The sequence below is a fragment of the Chlamydotis macqueenii genome, chromosome 1 (assembly GCF_036417535.1).
Source record: "Chlamydotis macqueenii isolate bChlMac1 chromosome 1, bChlMac1.mat, whole genome shotgun sequence".
Lineage (NCBI taxonomy): Eukaryota > Metazoa > Chordata > Aves > Otidiformes > Otididae > Chlamydotis > Chlamydotis macqueenii.
The window spans coordinates 36,149,828-36,177,811 of record NC_141556.1 but is presented as its reverse complement, the minus strand read 5'-3'; the positions used below and the strand labels follow the sequence as shown (position 1 = coordinate 36,177,811).

The 27,984-nt window shown below is 42.7% G+C and overlaps 2 protein-coding genes and 1 long non-coding RNA gene across 3 annotated transcripts in view; 1 reads left to right on the top strand and 2 right to left on the bottom strand.

The window, feature by feature from the left end:
• PPM1H (protein phosphatase, Mg2+/Mn2+ dependent 1H) overlaps nt 1–5,036 on the top strand; it is a 142,311-nt gene extending 137,275 nt beyond the window's left edge. Inside the window, exon 10 of the mRNA XM_086748598.1 lies at nt 41–5,036. Coding sequence (XP_086604724.1) covers nt 41–188 — 148 coding nt within the window. The 3' untranslated portion in view covers nt 189–5,036. The remainder of the gene's footprint in view (nt 1–40) is intronic.
• A 6,543-nt stretch (nt 5,037–11,579) lies between these two features.
• On the bottom strand, nt 11,580–14,403 carry LOC147602000 (uncharacterized). Its single transcript, XR_015257564.1, has 2 exons — nt 14,316–14,403; nt 11,580–12,351 (listed from the first exon to the last, which is right to left on the bottom strand). It is a non-coding gene; the product is annotated as an uncharacterized LOC147602000 (long non-coding RNA).
• Nucleotides 14,404–23,140: 8,737 nt separating this feature from the next.
• Nucleotides 23,141–27,984, bottom strand: part of MON2 (MON2 regulator of endosome-to-Golgi trafficking) — a 100,761-nt gene continuing 95,917 nt past the window's right edge. Inside the window, exon 36 of the mRNA XM_086748548.1 lies at nt 23,141–23,289. Coding sequence (XP_086604674.1) covers nt 23,281–23,289 — 9 coding nt within the window. The 3' untranslated portion in view covers nt 23,141–23,280. The remainder of the gene's footprint in view (nt 23,290–27,984) is intronic.

Below are 27,984 nucleotides of genomic sequence, written 5' to 3'. Positions count from 1 at the left end.
AAGACGAGCACTCCCTGGCTGTGTTCTGCCTTCTCCACAGGTACACGCTGGCGGCGCAGGACCTCGTGATGCGAGCCAGGGGAGTGCTGAAGGACCGGGGCTGGCGAATATCCAACGACAGGCTGGGGTCTGGAGACGACATCTCTGTCTACGTCATCCCTTTAATACATGGGAATAAACAGTTGTGAAAGTAGCATCAAGAGTGGTGAAAGGATGGAGATCTTTTTGAGAAGGGCCTGTAAGAGACAATGTTTTTGGTGATCTGACCAGGACACTTCCGATTGATGTAATCTATTCAAAACTAATGCTGGAGGGGTATTTTTCTGCCCGAAAGGTAGGGCTCTGCACATATATTCTATATGATTAAAGATAACCCTTAAGATCACAATTTCCCTGTAGAAATGGTTTTGGTGCTTAAGAGGAGTGGGATTTAAATGCTGCTAGTATATTATGGATTCTGCCATCCCTCCAGGTAGGGAATTAGGTTTTTTTTCTCAGTTTACCATGTAGCCTGGAAGAGCCATTTCAGTTGTGAAAGTAGAAGTGGGTATCAGAAGCCAAGGAGGCTCCTGAAATCTACCCCCAAATATTCAGAAGGTGACTTGGGTCACATCTCGTTTTAAAATACCTATATATACATACATGAGAGTCAAGAGTTTTCTTTCAAGAAGTTGCATTCATAACTTATCTATGGACAACTTCAAACTTGTGTAATCCCTTGAACCCCCATTTTCCTCTTCTGTCTCTTCTTCAGTAGATTATACTCCTGTATTTTAGTAGGAAAATGGGAATTGTTTTCAGTGTGACTATGCCTGTTTACTGCAGCTAAAACAGCCACCTGCAAAGTTGTCCAGGAGAAATAGCTCACAGTCCTGTATGGCTGGTATGGGGAGTTATTTGTCAAGAGTCCCTGTTCTGTGTATACCATGATTATACAGAACACACAAACTCCGCTGTGTGTGATGTTTACCTGGAGGCCATGGTTTCTTTGGGATCAGAGATTTTCATTCATCAAATGGTTCTGCCTGCTTTATTCTGTTGAAAGGATCCCTGACCATACAGCTTTTGCATCAGTTGGGATTCAGTATATTTATTTGGGCTCCTGAGTGTATTTTTAGTTGGATTCCTACTTGAAGTGGTGGCATTGTACTTGTTCTCAATTTGAGTACTCAGATAATGATCTATTTAAAATTTGTTTCACTTGTTCCTGCCTCACTTATTATTCAATATACCTTTGCCTGCTCAACTTCGTGATCAGAAAGTGACAGCTTAAAACTTTGTCCTCTTGGTGTCAGGGACTGTAGTCAAGGATCAAAAGATCACGGTGATAGATACAAGCCCCTGGCTAGCTTCAGCAGCTTTTTTCTTAGCAGTGATGAATCAGTTCAAATTAAAAAAAAATGAGTAAAACATTCAGAGTAAAAGTAATAGTCCAAGAGGGAAACAACTGAGTGAATCTGCAGCTTAATCTGGCTGCCTGTTCTTCAAGCAGGGAGCTCTCTTACTTCGTTGGCAGGAATTGAAGAGAAAAAAAAAAAAAAAAACCAACAACAAAGTTCTAGCATATAGGCAGGTATATTATCTGGGGAGCCAGATTCAACCTGATTTGCCCCGAGACCGCGTTCTTTTGGAGCTGCTGATCTGGCTTGTACTTCTTGGATAGCCAAAAGGTAGGGGACTGACGTAACTGTAGGGCACTGACTGGGCAGCTCGCAAATGTCCATTGTAAAGGAGAAAGAGGATGCTGTGCCCTTCGCAGACTTTCTCCTGAACAGGCGTGGCCTAGAGCTTGCCAGTTTTGTAATTTATAATATGCTGTGGAAACACCACGCAGCGTCTGTGCAGTACAGCTGCCCAGATGCTTTATTTGACTGCATCCGGAAGTACACGTGCAACAGCCTTGGTGGATTTAAACTACCCTCGCTCTAAATCTCTACACCTAGTAGGAGTTTCAGGTTGAGAGGAGGCAACGCAGAGTGTGTAACAGCTCAAACATGCAGCAGACTGCATGGATTTAGCTTGGAAACTGTTCCGTGCATTCCCCAGTGCCTGCATGTGATAAACCTGCACAGAATGTGGGTATTTTATATTCTAGAGCGTCAGCATCAATCAATGGCATATCTGGTTATGTGTTGTCATGCTTTATCTGTTCGTTCTTTTTTTTTTCTCCCTTTACCTATTTTTCTGTGTGCAGCTGGGTGAAAAGAGAGGTTTGGAGTCTAGAATATTTTCCACATGGCCCCTTGTATGTTTTAAAGTTTAAGCAAGAGATTTCTCTTGCACTTTTTTTTTTTTTTTTTTGGCCTAATAAACTTGTAAACATGCTTTTCATGCTGTGTGTAACTCCTGTTGTCTCTTCGCAAATGCAGTGCTTTTAGCAGTTCAGATCCTCTTTCACAAAGAAACTAATGCTGGCAATTCCTGCAGAGTTGTCTGGACAGCGAAGAAGCTGGTGCTTGCTGGTGCCAACTGCAAGCCTGAGTCAAGTATTTCAGTGCCCATGCATTGTTAGTCTTCATAATTTGGTAACATGTTGTCAACACGCATACCAGTCCTTATAAAACCAGTGAGTACAATGTGATGGAAATAAATTTCCAGTGTAGCATTTGCCAAAATTTAAAATTGTCTTTTCAAGGCAATGGAAAATGCACCTTCTCATTTAGGGGTGTTTTTAAATGTACCCCTGGAGAGATGGGTTGGCAGAATGCACGACTTGGTGGGAGCAAACTGGCTGGTGACTTCTCAGAGCAAAAACTCGTGGGCGCTGATACGGCTTCGTGAATCGACCTCCGATACGTTTGTTGTTCATCTGAGGTATTGCTGTCAGCCTGCTTCTCGGCAGCGGCTGTGCCCAGGTGGAGTTGTGCTAGCTGTCAGCCCCTCTGCTGGAAAGGGTAGAAGTACAGTATCAACAATTAGTATCAATTTTAGCATCAATTAATAAATTCTGAGAACTTTAAAGGATAATAAAAAGCTTCCTACTCATGTATGTCACTGAAGCTATTCTGTGATGTTTTTGTTTGCTTTTTCCCAAGGTATCTGTTACACATTCACATGCTTGCCTCCCTAGAGCATCTCTGGTACATCTGTGATGCGCTGCGTTAGGACTTGGACTTTCACTTCTGTCTGCTTTCAGTAGGAGCTTCTTTCGTGCCTGCACTGTGGTCTGTGCTCTGCTTCAAGGCCTGGTAAGCATCATGTAAATAGGAGGCAGGAATCAATTTATTGGGAGGGTATTGTGTGAGAAGCAAGAGTAATTAAAAGCATTTCCAGTTCCCTTTATAGGTTGAGTTATTTGGGGAGTCACTGCACTAGAAACCACTGATGGCAGGGAGGATCTGTGGTGCACAGGACCATTTTTCAGATAGGTACAAGATGGACGTTGCCGTGTTCAGACTCGCAGCTGTTCTGGAGCTCAGTGAGGCTCCTGCGTTAGGAGCAGACAGCTCACCTCCTCAAACTGGAGCAAGTTAGGCACCAATTCCCAAATTTTAGGTCCTTGTCACGTCATCTTAGTTAGTGCCTGATGCTGGCAGCACTATGCGGTTTTTTTTTGCCAGTGAAGTATCCAAAATTGTTTAAGCCTCAGTAGCAAGGAACCTCAGTCCCGAGTTACATCTGTATTCATACTGCTCTTGCACAGTGCTGTCCTTGCCTGTACCTAGCCACTGCTCAGAAAGTCAGGCGAGTTCTTGTCCTTCCTTGGACAAGAGCAAGGACAGGAAACAGCGTGCCATGTAGTGCAGGTTGGCCGACAGTGCGGTGTGACACTCTCTTCTGGTGCCTAGTCCAGTCCAGTTTCTACAAACTCGAACCCAAGAAGCTTCTACCATTCTCCTGTGAATACTGTTGCAGAAGGTAGTACAGCCATTTTGGACATTTTTCTCTTGCACTACAGCCTAAAATCTTCTTTGTTTAATTTGATGGAGAAGATAGAAATTTCATTTACACCTTAGGTGAGGCACACAACCATCTTGTGGTACATTAATGCAATGATGCTTCCTTCATGGACACAAACGTGTATGGTCTGAGAGGGCTGGTGTTCAGCAGCCTCATGCTGGAGAGAGAGTTTTTTAGTTTTTGTTTTTCCTCATAAATTATGAAAAACCAACAGGGCTAACAAGCTAAAGGAAAAGTGGTTAGAGTCTGCTGTTAGCAGTGGATTTCCATGTTAAAGTTACTTCTGTGTTAAAATATGACAAGAGAGGTCTGTGAGGTACGGTCGACTCTTTGCTTCCAGGATATTTTTGAAGAACTGCACTTGATGTTTGGGCAGATTTTGATGTTGAACTTTTGCTAGATTTTTAAAGAACACTACACACTCCAAGCAAATCTGCTGTGTTTCTTCCTGCTTCAATGTTTTGCTTTTATTTTACATTTTGTGTACAAGTACTTTCAACATTTTTGTATCAAACATGAATTGCAAACTGTGTGGAATTGTTGTTCCTCCCTGACATTTTTGGTGTGTAAATAGTTTTCCTTCATGTGTCTTAGATGGAGATACAGTGGTGAGGCTACCGTATAGAGAGGGACCAAACGATGCTGTAACTGTGCTGCTGTATTTCTACCTGTCATGTACTTGAAGGAGGATGCCCTTGTCCACCTCCGCTCTCATTCTTTTTATTTTCTCATTTGGTTTGTGTTTTTTTGTTTTGTTTTTTAACCATTGCTGGTGGTATTCTTTCATAGGTGTCTTACTTTGGTTTGAGGTTTTGTTTGGTTTTTTTTTTAATATCTGCCACCTTTTTCTTTCCTTCATTGGACAAGTCATCTTGTTTTGAGATCTGTGCAACTGTCTAGGTTTTATATGTCCTGAAGAATGGAGGACCTGCTGGAGGAAGATGTTTTGGACCAATGTACTTCTGCTTTGTGACTGTGAAATGTTAATCTTTTTGTAACTTAAGAACAAAAAAATGTTTAGTAAAGGGATATATTTTGTGGTTTTTGAAACTTTTCGGTGCAATGAACAAAAGAGGATGATGCTGAAGAAGTGTATGCGCAAAGTTTTAAAATAAAATTTTAAATTATATATTATATATATCCATCTATATCTATAACTGTTGTTATTATTCTGCTGCTTCTTCTGTCCTGAAGAGTACCTAAGTCTCATTGTGTGTATTACTAATTGTGGAATACAGACAAGCAGCACACTCTGCTTTACAAGGGACTGGACGGTTCACTGACAGAAGGTCTCACTCTTGATGTAATGAAGTAAATCCCTGTGAGGTGCACTAGCGTACGGATTGATCTGGAAGAGTTCAGCTGTAGGATAACTGTGTGAGCTGTGTGCTGCCATCAGATTATGATTCATTGCTCAGACTGCCACTTGCCGTGTTCTGAATCGATGGAGAGCTACGCAAAGTGATCGGTTATCGGCTCTCTGTGGCATGAGACGTGTAATTTCTGAAATGATAAAACAGGTGGAATAAGTTTTCCCTCCCCCCCAGTTTCTTAGGAATCACTGTCTCAAATTCTGCTCCTAAGTTTAGAGTAAAACCAAGGGTGAATTCTTAGATTCCACCAAAGCAAGCTGTCATGGTTATTCAGTGGCCAAAGATGTATGTGAAGGATGCAGGAACTAACACGGGCATCTTTGCGTTGTACCAGCACGGAGCCATGGGCAATGCCCCCTCGGGTTGCCAGCAAGAGGATGAGAGCCAGGCCTGTATCTACTGTTTATATATTTGAAATATTGCACTGTAGCACAAGCGGTTCTCCCTGATTCCTGCTTCACCTCACTGAGTAGAGGAGCAGTGAAAACATTTGTTCTAGTGTTACCTCAGTTTTTAAAATGCTGCCAGTGGCCGTTGTGTTCACTGAGTGTAATGGAGGGTGCAAAGAGAAGCGATTTGTTACTTTCACTTGGGTTCTTCTCAGTCTCCCGTTAAGTCCTACGGTTTATTACTGCAGTCCGGCCACTGAGTCGAGTTTAAAATTGCTGTGCAAATAAACTTCAGCGCAGCTTTGCCTGGCTCACTGGTGTCAGCTGGATAATGAAGTGTTGGTAGCGTGCAGTGATGGGAGCTGTTGCATGTCCAGTGAACCTAAAGGAGCTCGCACCACGTCATCCTGTTGCTTTTGTATCTCTTATGCCCTTAATTCTGTCAGGCCATAGGTCAAGTAAGGCTTGTTATTTTCTCTTTTAGGTAATAGATACAGCTTTTCAAATTTGGACATCAGTTTCTGTAATTCCTGCAGGCAACAGAACAGCACAAGCTGAATAATCTGTTCGTGTTATTCTACTGAATGTAGTCAGTTAACTGAAGCGATGTAAGGGAACATTCCCAGTAATTTGTTGTATTTTGTGCAGTTACCATAAAACCAAAGTCTGCAGTTTCATCTTCTTAATGTATCCTCGTGCAGCAATGTACCTTCACAAAAAGTTTACTTCTTTATGCTGTTACGCTGCAGCTTTTATTGATTCCAGAGTTTCTCTCGTGCTTTCCAGGAAAGCTTATATAAACTGAAGTTACGGCACATCCTGTTCTTGTTAGAAGGGAGGACGAAGGCTTTTTAAAAAATCGTCTACTTTGTGAAACAAAGGGTGCCATAAAATGATTTCAGGATAAATTATACTTTGAGGACAAGGTTAATAAAAAGGAGCATGATCAAGGTAGCAAAATGTGTCTACAGGTAGATAAAGAACAGATGATTTGGAGACTTTTTTTTTTTAATAATTTAAGAACAATTAATCATAAATTGGAAGCTGCAGAAATAGTCTACAGCACTCAGCCGCAAAATACAAATGGGAGAGGGAGGAAGCTGCAGTAGAAAAAACAATCAGAGCTTTACTGCAGCTAATTTAAGGCTGGTTATTTAGTTGAGTAAATAGAGGAGATCGCTGAACCTTCATGAATGTTAGTTCACCCTAGATTAGAATTACAGCCTTTTTCTTAGGTGTATAGTGCATCATTTGTTAGGCTCTAAGGGGTCAAAATGTCCCTGATCTTTACTCCTGAGCTTTTATTCCCTTAAGCAATAGAAGGCCATCTCTTATGGCATTCTTCTGTAAAGACAGCAGCGGTACAGCCAGCTTGCAATGGTTTCGCATCATCCCTGAGCCTCACAGGCATCCCTGCATGTACCAGTCCATTTGTTAGGGCTTTCCCAACAGACTCTACCCCAAGAGAGCATCTTTCTGGTTCGTTGGTACTATGGGTGGTATTTTTCCTTCCTTCTTGCTACCATGCTCCTCTCTGGTGTAAAACATTTTGAGTGGTTAACTGCTGTTTCAGACACAGCACTGAGTTCTTGGCCATCCACCTCCTGCACCGCTCGCTTCCTGTGGCTGCTGACACAGAGCATCACAAGCAGTGCAGGATGGCTGGTAGCCAAAGGGAAGCCCCATAAAAAGGGAAAATATTTTTTCATTAACCTAATGTTGCTCATTACCTCAAAATGAAAACTTACATGCATGTAATACCTGAATTCTCCTATTTAAAAGGGGGAACTTTAATGGCTTTAAGTTTATTTTAGAGGGTTCTACTTTGTCCCAGTTACTCTGCAGAGAAACTACTTGTCCTCAGCAGATGCGGAGCTGGCTGGAAGATGTGAAGGTTATCAATCACACAAACTCAGATGCAGCATTTAGCTTCTGACGTGACAGTCATTGCTTATTTCTGTAATTATTGCTACAAATTTCCGGGGCCTAAGCAAACAACCCTGGAATTTTGCTATTTTTGCTTTAGGAAGGTAAGACTTAAGAAATGAATATATTAAGAATATATTTCATATTAAGAATATGAATATTCTGTGAGACAGAAAATTCATGAGTAAAATTAAAGAAAAGATGCTGTTTTCCCATGAGAGTAACTGTTGAAGACAAATGACTAGGCAGTCACCTCATCAAGCAGCACAAATTGTTCCTAAGCAGAGACCCTTTCTCTACTGAATCTAATATTCAATAAAGCTCAGGAATGTAAAAGCAACTGATACACCTGCAGTTATTTTAGTCTTTTCAAAAATTTAGACTGAGTCTGCACATCCAGATCTCTTAAATGTGTATTAGCTGAACGTTTCATCCTGCAGCCCGCTGCAGCTGGAGCGCCTCAGCGGATGTGGGCTGAGGCCGCTGTTTCACGGTACAGTGCGGTATCACAGCACGTCCTGGGATGGGGAAGGGGAGACAAGAAGCAGCCAAATCCAGTTGCAGTTCTCCAGGATCTAGAAGCAGACAAACCAATTACTCAAGCAGGGACTTGCCAAAGAATGTACGAAGCAGGGGGGGGAATTGCTATATGCTCAAGCAGTTTAGACCTTGATTCTGAAAGAGCCTCTCATCCCCGTATTGTGTCTGTTTACTTTTGTTCCTGGGTTGGTACCACAGCTAATTGCACCAAATGTCTTATTTCTTACCATCCTCCAGCCTTCCCTAGAGCTTTGTCAGCCAAATGTCAACTGCATCTCATCTAGCTGAGATCAAGGTACTCCACAAACAAGCTCCTAATACAAAGTTCTTATCCTGCATTTTCTGAGGATTGAGTTCGCTTTGCTCCCAATTAAAAAAATAAATTTACTTTGCTGGTCTTTGCGCCCTCTCTTAGTGCTTGTTTTTCACCATGCAATTGAATTTTACATCTGGGAATTTAGAATATGTTTGGAGAGCTGGAACGTCGTTCTTACCCCTTCTCTGCTTGAGCACTGGCATAGAAGCAATTTAAATGAGCCAGACAAGAATCAAAACACACCCTTCAAACTAAGTCTCATGTCCAGACATACAAGTATTTTATGAATGGGAAAAATATTAAACACAATGCTCAGACAGTAAATCTTGCTGTGGTTACATTTTTCTAAGAATGGTGTTTTAGGGAAGGTCTGTTTAGCGCCAAAAAAAAAAAAAAAAAGGAAGGAGAGGGGGAAGGAAAAAAAAAAAAGATTTATGGTTATGTAAAATTTCCCAGTAGTGCTTCTCCGCTACCGCTTCTGCAAGATTTCCCTGGTGCCGGCTTCACTAGGAAAGCGGGCAGTGTGGCACTCAGGTACTCGTCAATTAGGAAATGGGGAAGACAATGCCCAAATATCCTGAAATCCTGAACTTAGCTATATAGTACAGGCTGAGTTCTAATCAATAAGCTCTTATAGAATATTGAAATGGAGTTTATAATGATATAAATATGTGTATATAGGAAAAAACCAGCAAGGAACTTCAAGCAGCAACTAAGATGTTGGAAGATGTGATCTGTTTGTGCCTATTCCAGGAGCTGAAAGCAAGCAGCAGAGTGTAACTACACCTATTTTAGCTGTCAGTGACCCAGAATACAGCTAAGTATGTATTTGTGCTTTTGTTAACAAACCCTCCACCTTTTAGGAGGCTTAGTGGGGAAGAAATAGCAAGACACCCCTTTCTCCAGGTGCCTCATCCTCAACGGAGACAAAATTGAGTTTTAAAAATTGAGCTGGGACTAACACAGAGCTACCTCTGTGCTGAAAAGCTTCCTATACCTGCAAGTCCTGGGCATGCACCAGCCTGTGGCCATCAGACAGCTTGGTTCTGTGAAGCCACCTGCCCTGGCCAGCAGCAGGCATCTGAGTCTCCCAGTGGAGACAACGATTCTGGGGGACCCACAGGCTTAAGCAGTGGCTAAACAACAGTAGGACACAACTACCTAAGCAGAGGGAAAAATCCTTCAGGATTTTTTAAAAATTAAAATTGGTATTTGCACACTACGCAAACCAAGGCTGAGGAGCAAGAACAATTGTTGTAAACACAATTGTTTACTGCTCCTTCACTCTGGAAAATAGACTCATCTCTCCTCTGCCCTGGAAGCAGGCAAAGAGAAAGAAAAGCTCAGCTTTCCTAGTGGTCAAGAGCGTGCACTACTGCTGCGCTTCAGGTCATGGTCGGCCTCAGAAATGGAGCTGGGTTGTGAGGTTTGAGGTTCTGGGGTCTCCTCCTTGTTGTGCTGGGCTGCAGTTCAGACTCAACAATGTCAGTTGTTGTCTCACAACAGCTGAGGTGGATTTTGATGCTTTTCACCAATCCTTGGATTGCTCCTAAAAACAAATGTGCTGAGTTTTCTGGTGAAATAGTTATTATTTTTATTTTTTAAATGCATCTAGGTCTATAACATCATGATTTCGTGCCAGCACCCCTCACCGCCCCCGACCCCCCCCGCCCCAGCAACTGTTCATACTCTCCCTTGACCCCCAGTAATACAACACACTATGTGCAACGCGTCAGTTGCTCCCAGGAAGGTAAGTCATTTCTGAGGCATATTTGTAGGAAAAATGTTTAAAAATGGTTTGAGTGTGCTGCTGTGGCTCTGTGCGACCTGCATCGGGGCTGAAGCAGAAACCTCACCATTGCAGACATGTCCCAGGGTCGCGTTCTCAAGGCAGAGGGAAGCAGCGGGGGAAGGAACGCGAGCAGAGCACGAGCAGCTCTGTTGCTTCATGTGAAAATAAACTCTAACAGCAATTAAGGGAAAGGAGTAGGGAATTAATAAGGCAGTAAAGATTTCTCCAAATTGGTCACAAACCACTGGTTTATCCCTTGAAAAGCTCAGCTGACAAGGATTCTCTCATCCCTTTGTCCCCCCTATCTCTTTCAATAATCATCCTTCTTCATGCAAATACAGATGGAAAGGGGGGAACAGGGAAAGGTTAAAATGGAAGCGGGCGATCTTTCATCGACATGGTAATTTTGCTGCTTGGCTTGACGCCAAACGCGCACTGCAGCCACTCGCTGCCATTCCAACATGAGTGAAAGGATCTTTAATAAGAGTGTAAATAAAAGCCAGGCTGAGAAATGAGTTTTCCATCCCAGCAATCGCTGGCCTAACCTCTGCTGTAAATAGTCTCTCGGAGCAGCACAGATGGAGTACCAGCACCTGGGGATCAAGGCAATCTCTGCACAGTGCAATTTAAACAGCTGGGTACAATTGAAACATGAATTAGCAGGGGTAGACAGAGGGATTCCATTTTGTGCGCTAGGTAAAAACAAATAATTCAGTCCTTTTTCCCCCCTTAAAAAATAGAAAAAAAAAAAAAGTGGGGTGTGGGGAGGAGAACTTTTGACTTGATCTTGTGGGAGGTGCTCTTCACTGCAGCTGTTAGATTAATTTAACCATGAGAATTTCCCACAAGGCGCTGTAAAAACAGAGCCCTAATTTATGATCATTGATTTAACAGCTTGAAAGTGATTTATCTGACCTCAGTAAAGATAGCGAGGACACCAGAAGAGTGATTGGTCATTCTGGGCTTTGTGTGGCTGTGATTGGCCTTATTAATTTAGAGCAGAAGGTCTGTTTCAATGTCTGACTGAGACAGTCAAAGGCGGTTGGCAACTAAACCATTTTAAATACTTTTTTTTTTTTTTAAAGCATTACTAATGCTGCTAAGTACTAAGAATTTATTCCACATGGAAAAGATCCTCATTAGTTAAGAAATGGTAAGGCTTCATTTAGAACTGCACACAAACAGACGCTTGGTCTTGGATTTGCAAGTTGTTTTTTCCTTAAGTAATTTTTTTTTTTTTTGCTGTTGTTAGGAATCTAAAGCACACTGTGCAACAGAATTGTTAAGCATTACAGTAAATGAGAAATAGTTTTGGACGAGATAAAAGAGGTTGGCACAAGGGATTGTTGGCTCTTGCTCTTTTTAAGGGCAGATTTCAGAAACACGTAAATGCTTCATGTATTTTACTATTTCCATCATTCAGTCCCATTTATGGAAATTATAGAGCATATCTGTTGACAAGTAAATACAGCTAGGTTTTATTTCAGAAGAATATGCTTTTGGTTAAAACAAGTGTAGCTTCCACTACTGAAATGTCACAACTGAGTGATGCAATTTCTCCGCACAAATAAGAGGAGAAAAGATGAAAGGCAAAGGGATAGGCAAGCGCTCTCTCTCCAGAAAGACCAACTGTTTTTAAGAGAAGCGTGAAATGAAATACTGATGCTTCAGAAGTTTACCTACACTAGAAAAATTTGAAGAAAGTGTTTTTGCACAAGCGTGTGCACAAAAATAATACAGGAGGTGCCAGTCTGTTTCTGGTATTTCAGAGCGCTAACCAGGAAAATGGGCTGGAAACAGCTGAGTACCAATTCATCTTGCCACCTGGCCTGACGTGTGGTTGAGTTAAATGTCACCAATTTGGACGGTTCTGCATTTCATTCACCGCTGGACCATGCCCAGCTTTAAAGCCCATCTACAAGGACCTCGGTAATTGTCTTGCCACTTTTCAAGGTGGGAGACAGAAATGCTGCAGGCTAGGATTTCATCCACGGGGGAATGAACGCTTGCGGTCATTTCGCGATCCTGATGAAATGCTATATCTGACCTCAAACTAAGGTAGTCCACTTAATCTCCATACAACAGGGGGAAAAAGCAGAAAACAATATTTCAGCCCTCCAAAATATGAAATAATAAGTTATTTTAGAAAGCAAAAAGACAACATAAGACAATAGAATAAATTACAAAATATGTAGAAAAGCCCTGACAAAATCTCATACACATTGTCAAGAGAGTGAAGAATAAATGCCTAAACAGCTGTCTGTCTCTCCTAAACGTTGGGGGGGGGGCAACAGTAACTATAAAAACATCCCTAAAACCCCATACAAATAAAACAAAGCTGCAGCCCACATTATGGGCCTGAGGAATACTGAAAGCTATACGTCAGCCTGCACATCTTCTTGCCATCACCTTCTGGTGCCATCGATCTTGCGTTGTTCCCTCTAGCACACCAGAGAGACATTAGGAGAATCTGATAAATTATGTGCAGTAGCACTTTGCTCAAATTCATGTTTATGGGGAAAAAATAATCAATAAGGTGAGTAGCATACTAAAATGTTTCTACATGCTGTTTTTACCCATGACAAGGGTCTCCTAAATAAATAAAATAAAGCTGCTCCTTTCCAGTACTGACCTGCATACCAACACATCTTTGTTCCTCCCAAAATAATGCTAGATATATCCTCCCACTTAAAGCCCTTTCTGGATGGGTTCAGATCTAATTCTGGAAAATTACAAATAACCATCCTCAACAGCATAGGCATCACGAACACTCCCAAAGGAATGACTGCTTTTTAGCAATTGGATTGCCTTGTTTTTTGATCCCTGAATTTACCACTGTCTTCATTGTAACACTTGAGGTATGATTACATACATAGGCGTAAACGAGCCTTACAGGTTCGTTTAAAAGCAGAACTATTTCTCATCTATCATCACAGAAACAACAACCTAAAAGACATCCTCCTTTAGGGGCTGTATTCCACATGACATCCTGCAACACTGTTCATCTCAGAGGTCTCTTGTTTAAAATGCCTAAGGATGTTTTAATCTGCATCTCAGGGTCCTCTTACACATCCTCCTCCTCCTCCGTTTCTTTGAACTTCTAAGAACCATTTACATGAAAAGGTGTCTTTAATTTCTGCAAAAGCGATCTGCAGACAAAGATGCTGAAGTGCCAACGTGTTTACCATTAAAACAAGGGAAGAGCCAGCCCCTTCCTCTGATGCTGTGTTGCCCTTCCTAGCTCTGGAGCAACCCACAACCCTCCCACTCCTGCTGATGGTGTGCCCGCTCCCAACAACAAAGACCAGAAGCAGATTTCCCTTGAAAAACACTGGAAGGAAATAATTGCCTGCCCAAGGCTGTGACTAAAGATGCTTTTAGAGATTTACAATCAAAATAACACAACAAAAAATGGTCTTGCAAGTCTCTTAAATAGGCCCATAGCTTCAGCACGTATGGTGCCTGGACTCAAATATGCAGTGTGACTGGGAAAAGCCCAGTTCTGCCCAAGGAGTGGACAGCATAACTAGAACAGGCGTCGTGAGTGCCTCTCCGCAAACCTCCAGTCAAAATGCTACACATCTTACAGCAAAGTATAACATTCACTGAAACTGATAAAATGCACGTGAGAGTTCAAATCACAAGATAGAAGTACTGCATTCATGGACACGGATAGGACTGCAGGGCAAGAAGAAGGGTTTGGAGCGAGGTCGGTGCCCGTGGAAGGTGAGCGTGCGCTCTATAACACCCACTGCTGCAGGAACGCAGGCCCTGGCACGAGCCCACCCGACACCGCCACGGCAGACGCAGAGGTGCAGGTGACCACCACCATGGGAGGCCAGTCACCGCTGCGGGGGACAGCAGCAACGGCAGGAGGGGAGCCACAGAAACGATGCAAACTCAGAGCAAATCTGCCCATTACGGCAGGTCGGAGACGTGCTGCTCTGCATACCAAGCTCTGGAGCTAACGCCAGTAACTGAAATGGATGCTGTGCTCATATTTGCTTCAATGCTAGGAAAATCACCAGAATGAAGCTCGTGGAACGGAATTAAGATGGGAAGGGGAGTTGTTTGCTTACCTTTGCAGCAGATTTAAGATTACTTGAGATCTCCTGGAGAAAGGATCAGTTCCAATAACATACCTAGCCTGATTTGGTCCTTACTAAAAAAAGCTGTTAGTGATTAGTCTGCTGTATTGCTTATAAACGCAGAGGTAAGAGAAAACCTCCAAGCAGAGTCTTGAAGGTGCAGGACCACAATAAGGAAAGTCATTTGGAAACCTCAATTTTGCTTCCATGGAACGCATCACAAAGTCAATGGCAATTTTGTGCAACACCGAGCGATGCCATCAATAGATGTATGAGAGGAGGGGTCACTGGGAGCTTTGCTGGAGAGTGTGTTTACAAGGCTGGTGTGCAAAGGCATGATGTTGCAACAGAGGGAAAGCAGTACTGGCTGGGGATTAGCGAACAAAGTGAGGGTTTGTGAGATCAAAGATGTATGATCCATCTTGTTTATCTCTAGGAAGAAGGTGCTGACTCCACCTCACAGGCAAAGCACCATTCTCTGGATTACAGCTGTTACCTACAGGTACAAATGTGTTTGTCGTAGTTCAGCCCTGATCAGGACCAGACTACGCAGTCTGTCTCTCGCTCCCCCCACCCTCCGAGAGAATAGGAGGAGATGATATAAGAAAAAACAGCTCAAGGTTTGAGATAAGGACAGGGAGAAATCCTTAAAGTTACCGTCACGGGCAAAACAGACTCGACTTGGGGAAAACTATTCGTTTATTTCTAAAATTAGCAGGAGAATGAGACAGGGAACAAGATAACCTCCCCCCCACCCCTCCCTCTTCCCGGGCTTAACATTATCTCTACTACCTTCCCCTCCCGAGCGGCACGGGGGGGGAAAAGGGAATGGGGGTCGCGGTCAGTTCATCACGCGTTGTTTTACGCCGCTGTATCATCGTCAGGGGAAGAACTCCTCGCATTCCTCCTCTGCTCCAGCGTGGGGTCCCTCCCACGGGCCACAGTCCTTCGTGAAACTGCTCCGGCGTGGGTCATCTCTTCCACGGGGTGCAGTCCCTCTAGAACAGCTGCCCCAGCGGGCCCTCCACGGGCCACAGCCTCCTTCAGGCCTCCACCTGCTCTGGCGTGGGGTCCTCCACGGGCTGCAGGTGGATCTCTGCCCCTCCGTGGACCTCCATGGGCTGCAGGGGGACAACCCGCTCCACCATGGTCTTCACCACGAGTTGCAGAGGAATCTTGGCCAGGAGCCATATTACTCCTCCCCCTCCTTCTTCACTGACCTTGGCGTCTGCAGCCATTCCTCACAACAGGCTGGCAGACGCCTCTCAGGATCCTTTTTACATCTTATTCACTTCTCATCTCCTCTCCACTTCTTGCAGCCAGGCCGGGCCGAGTTGGGCCCAGTCGGCTGCCCGGCGGGAGGCCAGAGGGTGAGGCCTGCAAGGCCCATGAGGCTCGCGCCTCCCCCTCTCTGCCCCCTGCTCAGCTGCTTCACATCTTCTCCTCCTCTTTTTCCTGTTTTCCCCTACTTAAATACGTTATCGCAGAGGCGTTATCACGGGACATTCTGCTACCAATTGGCTCGGCCTTGGCCAGCAGCAGGTCCGCCCTAGGCCCGGCCGAGTCCACTGAACAAAGGGGAGCGACTTCTAGCAGTTTCCTACAGAAGCTACCACCTTAGGCCCCCCCTCACTAACAAAACCAGAACAGTGTTGCAGAAGCAGTCAAAGCTGGGAAGAAGGAACGCGACTGTTTACATGGAACGCATTCGTGTAACAGAAAAGTGCTGCATGCTCTTATTTCCTGCCTTCAGTCTCCTTTCTAAGGAAAGGAACTAACTGCTCATTATCTTCAGTAGTAAATATAGTCAGAGCTATCCAACTTAAATTTCAATCTTTAATGGAAACATGCTTCATCTGTAATGTCATTATTCCCCCCCATCTCTGCATCCACAGTCATTTCTTGTGGATTAGGCCACATTAGGCCACCATCTGTCATCTGCATTGACAGCCAAAGGTAAACACACAAGTTTTCAAGAAATTACTCAGAATAATAAAATTCCCAAAATCATAACTTCAACATAATTACCCTATGTTCTTAAAAACTGTACTTCATGAAAGAACCCCTGGAAACATTCAAGGCCAGGTTGGAGGGGGCTCTGAGCAACCAGATCTGGTTGGAGATGTCCCTGCTCCTTGCAGGGGGGTTGGACTAGATGGCCTTTAAAGGTCCCTTCCAACCCAAACTATTCTGTGATTCTATGATTCTATGTTCCCTTTTCCATTAATGGTAGAATTTTTATTTTTGAACAGAGACTGTTTGGATATATGTTCATCATTCACTATTGAATGCTAATTTTTAGCATGCTTTCTGTACTTTCTGAGGTGTGGGTGAGCAGTAGTCCTTTAAAACTGGGACCAAGAATGATTCATGTATGTATCCCATTAATTTAGTGAAGCCTTGAGTTTCTTATGTTTTACTTAGATTGCTTTTTCTGTCTTCATCACATTCCCCCTCCCCCCGTCAGACTAATTAAATTTGGAAACTACAGAACAGTGAAACCACGATTTGCCAGGAAATAGAAGAACGTGAAAAGAGTATTGTTATAGTAGCAACATTTTTGAAAACAGGAGATGAAAATCACCAGAATCTGAGGGACAACAGTGACAGAAGCCATAAAGGAGCTGAAGAAGGTAACAGACGCTCAAAAGCATGATTGCAAAGACTTCATTGATGCTAGCCATTTTCATTAAATGTCCCATCACTGCACCTTGTCTACTCTAGCATTACAGTAATAGTTAAATAAGTCAAGCATCTGGCTGATGTCTTGAGAACATCAGTTCTCCTAGGCTCAAGTCCTATGAATGGCACCACCAGGTGCCACCATATGGCAAGGGCTGGGAAGTCTGAAGGAGCTGAGGAGCTGAACCAGTAAAGCCTGGTTTCCTCTGGATTTATGCCTACAGGATGAGCTCTCATGTGGACTTTAAGGTAACTGATAAGAATGAGTTCTTACAGTCTTCCCATTAGTAAGCTCTCTTCTTTAGCCAGCTGCCTAGATAAAGGCATAATTTGGCATAATTTTTCCAGAAATTTAGTATTTTTAATTTATTTTCCTCTTGGTCAAATCTGGATGAAATTGGCCAATGAATCCAAGGTTCATAAGGAAGGATCAGCAGATTCACGATCACATAAAGCTTGTTTTCTTAGAAAGTCAGGTTAAAAGTGTTCAGCCATAGCAAAGTAATTGTTAAAAAAGCAAGCTTATAAAGCAGAACAAGCTTTTGATAAAGAAAGAACAACAAAAGAGCAAGTGACTATGGATTTGTTTTACCTTCGTGTTTCAAGAGACATGGGGAAGGCTGAAATGCTTGAAAACTACCCGGTTGCAATGTTAAGCGCGTAACAGCGGCATGACACTACAAAACGGTGGTTAACAAAAAGAAGTTGTCATAAGACAGGATCAAGAGAAAGAGTTAGAGGCCATCTAGATAAACATTTAGGAGCATACACTAGGAAGCAGCTCTTGGAAACCCAGATTTTATTCCTCGTTGGTTTTGCAATGGTCTGGCATAAGCCTTCTCATGACTTTACAAAATGCTTTCTCAAAACCATTAGTTTTTTTTTTTTTCTCCTCCTGATTCCAGAAGTCTGTCTAGCATGACTATTGCTCTAATAGCACTGTGTCTGTCTGTCTCCATGCCATGCTCTGTGATGAACCTTCATATCCTATGCCCTTCCTCTCTCTTCCTGTTCATGTAGGCATGGATCGTGTGTAAATGTAGCTCTATCTCAACTTAATTGCCCCCTGCCTGGGACTAAGTTGAATCTCAAAAAGTATTCATAGTATTAGCACATCCATTAAGAAATATTATCTTTCTGTACCTTTCTCAGTGATCCACCAACCTTAGCACCAACTCGAGTCATCTGTTGGACATCAAACCTTTGTCCTTCTTTCTTCAGGAAACCAGAAAATTCCACTGAAGTTTCTAGGAAATCTGTACACTTCAGTTCATTGCATCATTAGAGTTTTCAGATCCAAATCTACAATTTTTATCTTAGCAAACATACTTCTGGATCCATTCTCATGACAGCCTACCTGTTTTTCTTCAGGAGGGAGTACCAGTTACATACAAGTTCTCTTTCCGATGCTAATTCCATCTTCCTTAGATCCTCCATCTTTTCTTTCTTCTGTCTGCAGACCATTGTGTCATCTGTTTGCTTTCACAATCCATTTGTCATGTTCACTGTTCCTTGGCCATCAGACACTATCATCACATTTTTTTCCACTTTTCTGCTGATGCTGTCTTCTCTCTTCTACTCATCTGCTATTCTGTTTTCTTCCTTCTTTCTCTCTTTTCCTCCCTCTTTCTCTCTTTTCCTCTCCTTCAGTAAAGTAAGCTTGTTCCACAACTTTATTTTTCCTTCACTAGCCAGACTTGTCAATTTGAATTGCTCATCAGTTATTCAAAAGGTCACTTCCACTATTTGCTTGTCTTTTTTTCCAAGTGTTCTCTTTTGGTAAATATCTACAAAAAGTCACCCATCTAATGTTCTCCTTCACTCCCATCTTGCTGTGATCTTCAAGAATCCATCTAAACTTATGTTGTTGGCACAAGCTGTAGCTAGAATTTCTCTTAGAAGAGATCTGTTCTTATAGACAAGTAAAGGAAATAGCAATATTTAACTGGAATTATCCACCAGTATTTCTACATAATCAGGTTAGGTGAGGTGAGATGAGGTGAGAGAGTTTTGGGAAATGGCAAGTACATGAAGTATTTCAAAATGTGTGTATAAGGGCTTACGGTTCAGTATTTCTCATGAAATAGTAAGCTTACTGCCAGAATTTCAAGCACCAGTAGGACAATAGTTAAGTAGGAGTCGATTTGATCCTCAGAACTCAAGTGCAACTAACTAAACTTGCTTTGTTTGGTAGGGAAATAACGTAATGGAGGGAAGAAATGCACTGCTGTTTGTATTAAGTGGAAGAAGATTTAGAAATGTCTTCTACTGGAATTCATCCCTGCAACACACTTCTCTGTGTATTCATTAACAATTGTGGGCTGGTGCAGGGAAAATAAGATTCTTACCAGCATTATTTGGAACAGAAAAGCGCAAAACTCTAGTCACTATAAATTCAATATCATGTTGATAAATAAAGAAGTCACCTTAAATAAACAAAAGCATCATGAGAGATGTGAAGTAGTCCTGACAGGGAGAAGTAACTAAATTCAGAAAAGGAGGAAGGGGTTAAGTTATAGGAACATTGAATCAGGAGATATATTTTATGTTCATTACATAGCAAGGTAATACTGGTCCAACAAAAATAAAAACCACATCTTTTATGCAAGACAAATGAGGTCATTAGTTTATGTTTGCAACTGGTCTGATTTCAGTCATAGACCTAGGATTCTCTCTAGTACAGTGCATTTTTTGAAAAGGCTAATGAAAATGGTCACGTGGGAACGGTCAAAATAATAATTAAAAAAAAAGGAAAATAAGATCCATCAGGCAAAGTTGTGAAAGAGTCCTTGAATAGATGCATTCATTTTAAGAAAATTATTTTCCACATATATGTAAAGAGCTCTCCTTTTTTCAAACTGCAAAATCGCTTGAAGGAGAATGGAAGTTACTTCATAAATACAAAAAGAAAAAACAGTCAAATTGAAAATTCAATTAAAAAGTTGAATTATTGCTGGAGAAAACGACCATAATTTCATCTCACATTTGGGCAATTACTAAAGACTTGCTTATTTACATACTTCTTGATATGAAACAGCATGTTCTTAAATAAAGCAGCATCCATTCACTATCATGAAAAACAGTGTAAGAACTCCAATTTCCATGTTTTGCAGATATCAACATAAATGCAATGATTTACAACCCATCCTACTGACTGCCAAATTCAGGTTATATTGGATTAAAAAAAGGGAGGTGAGAGGGGGAGAAAATATAACCACATGTTGCTTTTCAAGCATTTCCTTCTTTCATTTTTGTAGTTCCCAAGCAGAGGCATTTCTAATAACCTCAGATTTGGTTGTGAAACACAGCGTTTGTTTGCTCCTTCATCATTTTCCTTTAGGTTTTAAGACAAAGTTGGTATCAGGATTGTTTCGGAATACCGCCTAACAACGCAGCCATTGCACCCGTCTGTGGTTTAGGTGACAATACTCTGGCAGGTGGCTGCAGACTCCTCAAACGAGCATTTACAGGTTCAATAGAAAAGGTTAAGTCATTTTTTGGCATAGCTTCAACTACTTCTTCCAAACCCCCAGACTCCTTTGTGTACCGTCTTGTTGAAGTCCTAGTTCTCTCACTGATTTCCCCAAGTTCACTTGGGGCAGCTGAAAATAAATCTCAGTCCATGTTTCCTGAAAATTTCTGTAAATGGCTCCTTTCAAGTGTTGAACAAGGCAGAGATTAAGTTTAGCTGGTTACACTGCAGCAGACCACAGAGGAGTGTCCTTGGAGAGGAAGAGCAATTTCTCAGCACTAGCTTGAGAGAAAAATCTGTTGGCACAAACACAGATGCCTAAAAATAAATACATCATCCATGTAGAAAAGAATGACAAATCTAAGGAAATTAGCCTTTATCACAGATTTTTCTTGGGTTTTTTTCTGAGAGGCAGACCATAATGTAGACTGATCTGATGGCCCGTGTTAAGCGATAGTTTCTTGCTGTAGCTCAGATGCTTCCGTAAATGGTGCATATGATCTGCGTTGCTTCAAAGGGATACTGACCGTACCCAGCAGTGGAGCCAGTGATTCTCAGTTGCCTTCTACAGCCAAAAAAAGACTTATGTGAAATACGCACTGGTGAATGAAGAATGTTTCTAATACTTTCAGTAATTTGGAAAACAAAACCTGCTGGGATGAAGACGAGGGGGAGAAAAAAAAAAGGGTTTGAGAAGAATAACTTTCCTGGTATGGAGATCTTTTTTTCTGTTGGTCGGTTTTGTTGCTGTTGTTTGTTTTCAAACCAAAGTTTAAAAATTACACAAAACCCTTTGCAGTAACAGTACTGGAATAAGAACCCAAAGAGAAGCAATGTGCTATTCACAGCCAAAGCCAATGATGACAGCAAAGGAAGCTACGTTTCAGTGAAAGCAAAGGAGGTGTTCTGGGACAGCCATGCCATAACACTGAAATTATTGTAATCCACTCGCCAAAGCTGTCCCACTGTTGGGTAAGCCAGTTTTTCTTACAGCATACAAACTCTCAATTTAAAAGTATTTTTAAATTGTAACATCAACAAGTATTTACACTAGGTATTCACCATTAGCTGCTTTAAAAAAAAAAACAAAACAACAAAAAAAAAACCCCAAACAACTCCTGTCCCAAATCCCACCCCACCTACAGTCCAATCGGTGCTGCAAAGACTGCAACTCACAGTTTTCCTCAGGAGACCTTTTCCTTCAAGCTGGCAGCGCAGCACCTCCCGAGTCTGTCTGCACTCCAGCGTGTAAAGTCAGGCAACAAGAGCGGCAGGGTTGTTGTGTAACAATGCACAGGAGGGGTTGCCTTGCAGGACCAGCCGCTGCTCCTCATCCTTCCCAGGCCACCACAGCAGTAGCTGTCTAACCTTTTAGGTAGGTTTGCAGCAGCCGACTAAGCATGGGGGATAGCGGGTTTTACTCACTACCATCCTATCAGTATGGGCAACGCCTGGCTTTTGGTGACAGGCAGGGGAAAATGAGTTCAGTAGCTGCTCAAGGAAGGAGGAAAATACCTGTTTCTGTACCGGCTGGGATGGGCAGACATTGCTACAGCTAGAAGGAAAGGAGACCAAAGGACCCTGGGCTTCTGCTGACAAAGCTGTGGCTGGGTGCTGCCGCGACCGGGAGGGCAGAAGGCTGCTGAGATGCAGGGAAGGAAGACAGGACCAAAAAGTGGGTTTGGTTGGACAGGTCTGGGTAAATTCCATAACCAACATACCCATCAGATACGTTTAGCTGACCATCAGAAGAGCTACATCCAGCAGAAAGGATAACACTAAAGATGACTCATTATAGTCCCAGAAGAAAAGCGACTCTTTCCAAAGGCCAAAAGTATGTCCCTACGTCAGTGCGGACATGTGCCTTGTGAACCAGAATCAGGAACATGAGCTTAGCATTATTTCTAGGAATGGTGAAGGCAGCAGAATACGAGGCCAAGGAAACACTAGTGCCGGAAACACAATAACTGTATTTCATAGAGAAAACTGTGGTGTACAATACTGCAACAGTGCAGTGTTAATGATTTAATTTTTCTTGACCATGGGAGGAGAAGCAGAAGGAAAATATTTACTTTGAATTTTCAATTAATAGCCATAGGCATTCTGCAGATTTTTGCGCTACAGAAAAGAAGGAGGACCATTGCCATGGTCACTGACCTTTCAGACTCCATGGAGCTGAGGAATTTAAGTGTAGCAAGGATGGCAGCATTACTGACTCCCAAGGAACAGAGATCCAGGGTCCACAGCACCAAGTAGAAAGGGCTGACTGTTTTGATGACCAGGCTTTGAATCCTGCTTTGAAAGCATTCCAAAAGCTCAGCCATTGAGTAGCCATGGAGTTTGGGGATGGCCAAAGACAGCCATCCCCAGGGACAACTTTGGCCTAGCAGTACCACTGTCATCACTTTATACAATAGCCGTACAGTTTTTTCAAACACCTGGATCAATGAATGCTGTTTAAGGAGACAGTTGTGAGACTTACAGCACGTTGCCATTCTGCCACTTTTCCCTGCCAATTATTCAAATGTTTAATTACTCCTAGCATTCAAACTGTAGCCATTAATGGTATAAGATACAACCGGATCTTCTGTGCCTCAATGTGTTATTAAAAGCTCCCCACAATCAGTTTACTTTGCCATGTGTAAGTGCTGTGTTACCTTCCATCCTTTTCTTTGATCTGCTGAAGAGGTATACAGCCTGTGTCTTGAGATTTTTTTCCCCAAACACTTCATTCTTTGAATTCTCTCCAATAGTCCCATTTTCTTTCTGGATTAAGATGACCAGTCCATCAATATACAAGAATCAAGTGCTCTAGGAAGAGAAGAACACTTTGTTCAGCTTAATAGCTTTCTTTCTACATTCTGAAGCACTGTAGCAGTCCAGTTCAAAGGAATTATGATGACACCAGCCCCTTTTCTAAATCTTAGCTTAATGAGATGTAGTCCCTGTGTTGACTACCTTGGTCCCTGTATACTGCCAAAATGAGTCCAAAGTGGTTAATATGATGCTTCCTTGCACCGTATTAAACCTCAAGGCTATGAGCCCAGCAATCTCATCCTGCTTAACTTTATCACAGGCAACCATACTAGAAACATGCAAGCCATTTATAAAGAATGTGGGGGAGGCAGTAGTAAATCTTACCCCGTTAAATCATTTGAAGGGTAACTTAAATCTTCAGTTGTATCCCTTTACCATTATTTGAGATAGAACAGAAAAAAAACACTCCTGTTTTGACAATCCTGACAAACCAAAATATTGGTAATAGTGTTAACAGTGTTTTTAGGGATTGGAAAACAAATTGAAATAGCCTAGAGATTCATGCAGTGAAGCCGAAAGGGAGGTACAAACAAGTGAGAAAAGGAGGAAAAAATCTAAATGCTAAACAAACAAGAAAATGGTGTTTGATCCTGCTAGGTTCTTCCATACCAGCCACTACTAATGAAAAGATAAGTGTCATCCTTCAGTCACTTCAAGCTCTGCCAAAACTATTATCACATCAAAGACACTTGTGCTGATTTTGGCTGGGATAGAGCTAATTTTCTTCCTAGTAGCTGGTATGGGGCTCTGTTTTGGATTTGTGCTCAAAATAGTGTTGATAACACAAGGATGTTTTAGTTACTGCTGAGCAGTGCTTACATAGAGTCAGAGCCTTCTCTGCTTCTCCCAGCACCCCACCAGCAAGCAGGCTGGGGGTGCACAAGAAGCTGGGAGGGGACACAGCTGGGACAGCTGACCCCAGCTGACCAAAGGGACATCCCAGACCACATGACATTGTGTTCAACACATAAAGCTGGGGAAGGAAGCAGGGGATGTTTGGAGTTACGGCATTCATCTTCCCAAATAGCCGTTACGCGTGATGGAGCCCTGCTTTCCTGGAGATGGCTGAGCACCTGCCTGCCGATGGGAAACAGTCAATGAATGCCTTGTTTTGCTTTGCTTATGTGCAGAGCGTTTGCTTTTCCTATTAAACTGTCTTTACCTCAACCCATTACCTTTCCAATTCTCTCCCCCATCCCACCAGGGAAGAGTGAGCAAGTGGCTCAGTGGGGCTTAGCTGCTGGCTGGGGATAAATAGTAACAGGCCTTTTGACTGGCTCACAAGGTTGCAGAAGATAAGTATTTAAACAAGACTTGGTTAGCATAAAGGCAAAAATCAGAAGGACTAGGAAAAAAAATAAAGAGGGAGAAACTGAAGCACAAAGGGGCAATCAAAAGTAGTGAAGTCTTGGTATTTCGGGGGATTGTTGGGAGCAGAGCAGAGTCAGTAAGGACGGTAAGATCACTTCAGTTCTTGCTGCCCTGGCTTGGCCTGAGGACTTCGTGATTTCAACACCTCATGACTGAACCCAGAAGTCTGTAAATGTGGTGACCCACACTGGTGTTGACTTTGCAGGTAAAAGCTGCACATCTTTTTACTCAAACAATGACCTCCGAAGGAGATTAAGAGAGGGGGAGCTCTCATTTTCTACCATCTAGGCTTAATTCTCAAAACACTGGAGCCACTGCAATAATTTTCCTGTGAAACATTCCTATTATCCATCAGAAATAATCTCAATATGTTCTTTAAACCAGTAGGAATTTTTGACTGAATTAATTCTATTTTTATTTTTTTTCCCTGACGTTTACAAATAATTTTATGTAACAGACCAAGAGTCGCCATCTGTTACCTCAAACTACTTTTAGGTCTCCATACAACACATCCTGCGGATGTAGCCTACTTTTTTTGCTAGTAGATACAGTACTTCATGATTGACAGTATTAAATATGTTGGACTGTGACTAATGAAACCTTTTGGATTGCTTTCTAACAGTAAATGCTCCACATGTACTGCCCTATCAATCACTGTGGCATCTGCAGCTATCATTATGGACGGTATTTCGCTTTCTTCAGCGTTGATAACTGGATTGAACAATACTGGCATCCATATACAGAATTGCAAATTTTGGCCTTGGGATACGTGTGCCAGAGTAGATGGGTGCTGGGAGAGAGCCCCGTACACGGCTCACTTCCAGCGGTTCACTCTCTCTGCCTCTGTTGATTCTCCTGAAGGTGGGCCCTGGCGCTTCACAGCTGCCCGCAACCCCTCCTGCCACACATGTCAATAGGAGGCTGTGCAGGGTACCACAAAGACCTCAGAATTACCATAAAGGATTTTCTGGGCAAATGCCAAGTCTGGCCTTGGCACGAGCTGACCACAGCCATCTGGCCAGGCTTACACATGATCATCACGACCAGCTGAGCCACCTGCATTAGGGCTTCCTGAAGCAGAAGATCCTAATGGCATCTGAACTGTTTGCGTGCTGCCTCTGGATTCAAGTTCAGCTCACTGCAGCTCATGCAGTGGCTGCTGGGTGTTGTCAGGAGCCTGTGATACCCTAAACACTCCACCATCGTGTTGTTAAAACAGCAGGGCCGTAGGTAGTACAAGGCTGGAGAAGGGAGGGGAGAACATATAACATAAATATTTAAGGACCTCTGCTCCCACTAGACCTTGCACGGATCATTTTCTTTGGGTTTTGATTAGCATTGCTACTGTTTATCTAGTTTCTTTAAGCCTTGCACTTTGTTGCCTCATTAAACCATTTTTACTTTTCAAGCATTAAAAAACAATTAGCAAACTTAAGTACTTGCTTCCTCTGCCATCCTTCTCTATTTTGTTTTCAACTCTAGCCTAGAACTATTTACTACAGTAGCAAAGACAGCAGCTGGGTACAGGATGCATGACAGACCATGTACGACATCAAGGACTACAATGACTAGAAAGCAATCTTTCAGGTGCTGGAAAGAAGACAGACGTTCATGAGACTGGGGAGTAGTGGAAAAGCTAGGTCACAAGAGAGGGAAGAAACCTGAGGGACCTGGAAAATAATGGCATCGTAGCTGGCAGACTGGCCCACCTATAAACATTTAATGTGTACAGTAGTGCTAGCTCTCATTGTATATCTGCATGTACTGCTTCAGACCTACCTGACGTCTAGGCATTCTAGCCAAACCTGCATGAGGTTATACAAAAGTAACCTACTGCATCCTTGCAGACAAAAGTATTTCCTGGGTCCACATTCAGGTTTTGCTGCGTGAAAGGCCACCTTGACACCAATGGCACCAGCAATGAGCCTAGCTCAAAGGACTGCCATTACACTGCCACGCTAGATCTCCAGGCTGCCCAATCTCAGCATCTGACCGAAATCACTGTTTAAATCAGATAGGGTTACATGACACAGAGCAGCACAAGATAGATATGGCCAGTGACCATGCATGTGTAGATCCTGATTACACTTAAAATTATCACCTTGGGAAAGACCACCTCAGGAAGCACAGATATCGCATAGTCAGTACAGCCCATCGTATATACAGACACTGGCCCCTAATGAGGTAAGGCAGGTAAGGAAATAATTTATTTTCTGCTTAGCCTGAGAACTCTAGAGAAGACATCATATGGAAAAGTAGATCCTGTTTGTAATCTCCAAAAAATGATAAGTTTCTGCATGTAACATGAATTCAGACATCACATTTACCCATTGTAAAGTAACTGTCCCCCAGGTGACCAGAACTGGATGCAGCAAGGTTTTATAGAGGGCAGTTGCCCTCCTGACAATAGGTGTACTGATGCAGTGGGGACAGTGACACCTCTTCACTCACAGTTGTGAAAACAGGCCTACTCATTCAGCTGTCCTGGATCTGCTGGCAATTTCCCCCTTGTTCACCTAAGCCAAAACCTCTCTTGATGAGGATTAAGCTGCAGTTTGACCTAGACCTGTAAGGAAGTGCAGATAGCCTTCCAGACAGGAAAGCTTTTGAGAGCTAGGATGACAGAAAACCTAAGATCCAAACTCCAACCAGATCATTGTAGACATCCTTGTTCCGTCCCGTGTAACACAGATGGCCTTGAAGCAGTCCTTGTTAGATACAAGCAGCAAGAACTAGATGCGATACAGCAGTGAACTGACTTTGCAGGACATGCTGAAGGGCTGTAGTCTACAGAAGACCCTTACATAAATTATGCATGGTGGCACAGCCCTTAGGTATGCAATAGATGAAGAGTTGCCTCACTTGAGCAGCCTGCATTGCCAAGAAATTTAGGAATAGGTTTTGTACTGTAAAGCACAGCTGCTGACTTCCAGTATAGAGGTGACCTGTTAATCTGGAAGAAGCCCAGAGCTTCACAAACAAGTCAGACTACACCATTTAATCTGTGCATCTGTCGCACAGTGTTTCACAGATGACTGTACTTCGGCCCTACACCTCCCTCAGGTTCTAATACATGTGTTCAATTTAGGAAGATAGAAAACAAAAAGAAAACATGCCATTAAACATCTACCTCCTTGGCCTCATCTTCCTCCTGCCAGAACTCGGGGTTCAGCTACAACACATCTAAAAATAATTCAAGGAAACACGCAATAGTATGATCTGTCCTGTCAACACATGGGGAATGGCAAAATGGATCCAGGTGGTGGCTTTCTTACCTGAATTAGTACCTATTACATCGGTCATTGACATAGCAATACA